This window comes from Andrographis paniculata, unplaced genomic scaffold, assembly GCF_009805555.1.
Source record: "Andrographis paniculata isolate CXL003 unplaced genomic scaffold, ASM980555v1 Contig71END, whole genome shotgun sequence".
NCBI lineage: Eukaryota > Viridiplantae > Streptophyta > Magnoliopsida > Lamiales > Acanthaceae > Andrographis > Andrographis paniculata.
In genome coordinates this window covers 3,691,101-3,696,245 of record NW_026137608.1, presented here as the reverse complement: position 1 = coordinate 3,696,245, position 5,145 = coordinate 3,691,101, and the positions used below count along the sequence as shown (strand labels likewise).

Genomic DNA, 5,145 nt, shown 5'->3' with positions numbered 1-5,145 from the left:
TTTTATATCATCGTATCATCCAAATAAAAAAAAATAAAATATATATTTCTCTCTCCATCACATCACATAATTTCTAAATTATCCTACTTAATACTACCCACCTAAAAATCTGTGCTAAAAACAAATATTGCACCTTGTTTGAGACGAAGAAAGTACAAAATAATTTACCCAATCAAATTGTACAATTAATAAAAATGCAAAATAGTTACAATTAATCCAAAAATAAAAATAAAAAATTCAAAATTACTCAAAATTCTTGTTTTACATTTCGTTGAATTTAAGTTCAAAACTACCCCCCTTCTTCCCATGTAATATGAGCGCATTATTATCGTAGATACTAGAATTTAGGTAAAATATAATTACGAAATAAAATATTAGTAAAAATATTGTAACAATAATTATATATTAAAATTAAAATAACTAAATAGAATTAAATTTTTTAATAATTTAAAATTTAAAATATAATTATAGTGTATAATTATATATATTTTTTTTAAAAAAACAAATTATATGTAACAAATATGAAAAAAATGATGTGGGAAAGGAGGGAATAAATTCTATATACACTAGGGGCATGGCCATCGGGCAGCCTTCGCTATAGTAATCTCCCGGCGCGCGTTAGCTACAGCCCCTCTCTTTCTAGACTTCGATTTTTGCCCTAGGTTATATTATCACGCAATTGCGCGCTGGGATTTCTTCACCGAATTTTCATCAAACCCTATCGCCTTGACGCCATCGGTTCAGATCCGTAGTCGTTTTCAGATCCTCGCTCCGTGGCTCTGATTTTGGTGGTTCCTTGATTTTGAGGTAATCTTATTCGATTTCCGCGAAGTTTTACTTTTTTTTTTTTCTTTTTTCGGATTGTCATCGGGGAAAATGGCGTTCTCGCGATTTTCACCGTATATGCATCATTGTTGAAGATCGTTAGGAATATTGGCGAATTTCCTCGTCGAATGGCAAACATCAGTGGGTTGGTTTGGTTTTGATTTGAGATTGAGTTTTGGTTTTAATATTATCTTGATTTGATCGTTAGAGTATTTTTATCTGAAATCGTGGAGGGCGAATAGTGATGAAATGCGTTTGAAATTAAAATCAAGCAAAACCCAATTGTTCGCGATAAAGAATTTGAAGTTTCCAATATATATGAGCAAATGTTTTTGCGTAAAGATTGATACATTTTTATTAAAGAAATATATTCTACTATTGAATTCGAAGTAATTATGATTTTGGTTGTCTTTTAGATGAATGACTGCAAAGAAAAAAAAATTTCTGAAGGACATATAATTTATGGCTTTTGTAATGATTCCATCAGGTTTTTGGACTTGGTTTCTTTGCAACCACTGTCCATATCTCCCGCTCTTGTCTAAGGATTATGACTGCAATGCGGGGATATGCAAGAGATGTAAGCAACCATTAAACTCACAAATTTTAATTGTTTGTGTAACAGAATCTCTTTTGAGTTTTGACACTTTAACCTCTTCAATTCTCATCTTGTGTTTTTTTCTTTTTGATGCATGACAGGAGTATGAAAACTGGGATGAGTATGAAGAGGATGGTGATGAGTATGAAGAAGAAGGTGGTGATGATGGATATGAAGAACCTGAGCAGCCTACACAGGAGCAGCTAGAATATCTTGCATTAAGGCAAAAGCTAAAAGAGTCGATCAGAAAGCAGATGAAGAAGGAAGCGGGGGTGACCAATGCAAGTTATCGTGACAAAACAAGTACATTGCGCAAAGACAAGTGAGTTCTATAATTCTATTGCAATATGGCTATTTATGAAAGTTTAAAGTTTGTTTCTGATAACGTCTTGTGTAATTGCAGCTATGGTTCCTTTTTTGGTCCTTCACAACCTGTTATTGCTCAGAGAGTGATTCAAGAAAGCAGATCCTTGCTGGAGAATCCTGATTTGGCAGCAAAAATTACTAAATCTCATACTACTGTACGTAAGGAATAGTAATTTTGAGTTTATTTTGTAGATATGTCAATTCTCTTAGGGTGTGTTCGTTTGTAGGATTTAGAGAAAATCTTACTATTCATCCAAAATTTTCCCTAAAAAAATATCAAATCAAACACCTATTTTTCATTTTTTATATTATATTAAAAATCAATTTTACATTCAAAACATCACATCAACACCTATTTATATCACATCATACAACTATTCAAATTCAAAATTTTTACTATTCAAATCCCAACTCAAAATCCAAACCCCCAAACAAACACACCCTTAATGTCTCGTATTTTGCACACCACCAATGCCTTGATTTTGATCTGGTTGGGTGATTTAAAGCTTGTAGCTCCATTTTTAATGTTGTTAGTGCAATTGGATTTAATAATAATATTGATAATAGTTCTGGTAGTATTAATTTTAGTAGTAGTAGCAGTAGTATATTGTTTGTATAAAAATTCATCTTTGAGGTATCCTGAACACTTGGGACACTTCTTTGTACCGTCCTTTTGAATCTTTGGTTGAAATGATCATTGTTCTAAATTTGATTTACATTTTTATTTTTTGCAGAAGAAGAAGAGCTCTGGGTCAGCTGCCTATGCCCCGTCTAAACCTCAATCGAACTCTCGGCCAACGGTTGTGAATGGGGTAAGTATAGATGACTTAACTTGTCTATATATCTGATTGTTTTTATTAATATTGATCTCAATCGTTGATGCAGGTGAAGAAAAAAGTCCAAATGCTAAAAGATACAAGGGACTATTCATTTCTATTATCTGAAGATGCAGATTTTCCTGCCCCCTCTAAAAATCCTCCTCCTAGAACTGTATCGACCCCCAAGTCTGGTGTGAATCTGCTCTATGCTCTCTGGTTTGTTACCACAACTATTCGATGCAGTTATATTTTTATTGAGGAAACTTATACAGGTTTTTTGGTGGCGTTGAAGATGCACGACCTGCTCAAGTTCCGCCAAAAACAAAACAGTTTGTCAATGATCGTGGAAGAGAAATTCCTCACGCCTCTCATTCTCGTGACGTAAGGAAACCAATGGTTCCAAGCATCCAAAACAAGCCTAAAGTCGGGATGCAGAGATCTAATGGCAAGTTACCAGTAGAACCTAGGAAGCAGCAGTTGGTTAACAATAATGGAAGCGGGCCCGGTCGGCCATTGCCCCCCAAAGGTGCTCCTTCGAAGACTTCTGTACCTGCTACAAGGAAGGTCACCCCTCCAGTTGCCAAACACACTGTGGCTGGTTCACAGAGGCCAATCCCTTCATCCCAACAACATGCTGCTGTTCGTAGACAACCGTCGTCGCAATTGCAGCATGGCTTGCAAAGACGGAGTCCTCCTCGTGGCCAGTCCTCTGTTGTGAATAAATCATCAGTACAAAGAAAGGAGTATCATGAAACGAGCAGGCCAAAGGCCTTGACCAAACAGCCATTGCCGCCTTCTAGAGATCAGGTACGAACTATCGTCATTATTTGTTAGCTTCTTAAAATTCTAGCTTGTAAACTCCGTTTTGTAGATTTAAGTTGCTTATACTATGTGGCTACAGCAGATGAGGAGACCACTTACGAAACCTTCGGCTCCTCGACATGAAGAGAGGCCCAAACCGAAACCTAAGAGGAGGCTTGACGATGATTCTGACGATGAAAATGCCATAAATATGATCAGAAAGATGTTTGGGTAATTATTTATATCTAAAACCCGAAAGCATTAGATCACTATATTTCCACAGTGTCGGAGCTCACTTTCTCGTTATTTTTTGTTTTGTAGGTATAATCCTAACAAATTCCGAGATGATGATGATGTTAGCGACATGGAGGCCGGTTTTGATGATATTATGAGGGAGGAAAAACGAAGGTCAGTTCAATTGTTCAAATTTTTTGTGTGTATCAACATATTAGGATAAAAACTTTTATTTGGATTTATGGTTCCTTTTTTTGTGCTTAGTTATACTTCGGAAATTCATTGTTTACTCACTCTTAGGTCTTTGGTCGTTTGCCATTTAAGTGTCAACTATTCTTGTATTAGTTTCTCTTTATATAGTTACTGTTACAACATTTTTTAAAGACGCGTGATATTAAAATCTTGCTGCCCTGCTTTGGTTTTTTTTAGTGCAAAAATCGCTCGAAAGGAAGATGAAGAACAGCTGCGATTGATTGAAGAAGAGGAAAGACGGGAAAGAATGAGATCAGCTAAGAAGAAGCAGAAGGTTAGTCGATGACAATCCGGTAACAATTGAACTTAACTGCAAATAAAATTCCGAGTTCCTCCTCTTCCTCCCTCTGTTTTCTCAACTTAACTCTTATTTGCCAAGAAGGTAGTAGGTAGGTGGTCTTGTGGTAGGGGGGTAACATAGATACATGCATGCATACATACATAACATACATGAAATTTGGATTGAGAAATTTGCAGAGATGGTTGTAGTGTTTGTTTTGTTTGATTCAATCCACCCCCAATTGTTTTTATTTTTGGGTGTCTGTTTGTATGTATGTGTAAACAATTCATAATTGCAGTAAGCTTTCACAATGGAAAGTTTGGGGATGCACAAGTAGCTCTTAAGTTTTTAGTTTCTTTCTACTTTTGATTATTTTTCAAGTCGAGTAGTAGTTAGATGATGGGAATTCCTTTTTGTTGTGGGACAATTATGATATTTTTAAAGGTAAGTTATATAATACCTCCTCGTGCAAATTTTATTTTAACACAAGAGGTTTTACGCAATGCAATTTTTACTAAAGTACAATGAAATAATTTATCCTAATTTTAAGGAGCTTTTGAATTTTTTTCTATGTATAACAAATTAAAGTTCTTTTTCTTCCGCTAAAATTTAAGTCCAAATACTTCTTCCGTCTCACTAAAAGTTTGCTATTTTTCATTTTCGTTCGTCTTCAAACAAGGTTACCATTTTCTAATTTAGTAATTGTACTACTTATCTAGCATAATAAATATTTTTTCAACTTACACTGTATCACACAAATGCTATTATTTTTATATTACACAATGCTAATAGGAGTATTTTTGTTTTTTTCACTATAATTCATTATAATACTAATATTCAAAAATTTACTTCAAAAAAGTAAATGACAACTTTACATCGTGACGGAAGGAGTGTTTAAATTTAAATCTAAGGAGGTATTGAGAATTTTCTTTTAATATAACATATTAAAACGTTTTTTTTCCCTTTCATTCCTA

General features: G+C 34.4%; 1 protein-coding gene across 3 annotated transcripts; it reads left to right on the top strand.

Annotated features, from left to right (window-relative positions):
• Window positions 1-581: 581 nt before the first annotated feature.
• LOC127265052 (uncharacterized) lies at window positions 582-4,488 on the top strand. 3 transcript variants are annotated; one of them, XM_051294716.1, is made up of 10 exons: window positions 582-807; window positions 1,313-1,402; window positions 1,522-1,742; window positions 1,824-1,941; window positions 2,521-2,598; window positions 2,672-2,795; window positions 2,897-3,411; window positions 3,509-3,636; window positions 3,727-3,813; window positions 4,069-4,488. In XM_051294716.1, exons 2-10 carry the CDS (start codon window positions 1,373-1,375, stop codon window positions 4,175-4,177), a joined length of 1,410 nt encoding a protein of 469 aa, XP_051150673.1. In that variant the 5' UTR covers window positions 582-807; window positions 1,313-1,372; the 3' UTR covers window positions 4,178-4,488. The 3 variants fall into 3 exon arrangements, with proteins under 3 accessions (XP_051150673.1, XP_051150672.1, XP_051150674.1); XM_051294715.1 differs by having other exon boundaries at window positions 3,506-3,636; XM_051294717.1 differs by lacking the exon at window positions 1,313-1,402 and having other exon boundaries at window positions 3,506-3,636.
• The last annotated feature ends 657 nt before the right edge of the window (window positions 4,489-5,145 follow it).

Excerpts from the sequence above, each read along its gene's own strand:
- LOC127265052 (XM_051294715.1), top strand. The coding sequence starts at position 1,373 with ATGACTGCAATGCGGGGATATGCAAGAGAT. Across the intron at positions 1,403-1,521 it reads TGCGGGGATATGCAAGAGAT|GAGTATGAAAACTGGGATGA; the intron begins GTAAGCAACCAT and ends GATGCATGACAG. Across the intron at positions 1,743-1,823 it reads AGTACATTGCGCAAAGACAA|CTATGGTTCCTTTTTTGGTC; the intron begins GTGAGTTCTATA and ends GTGTAATTGCAG.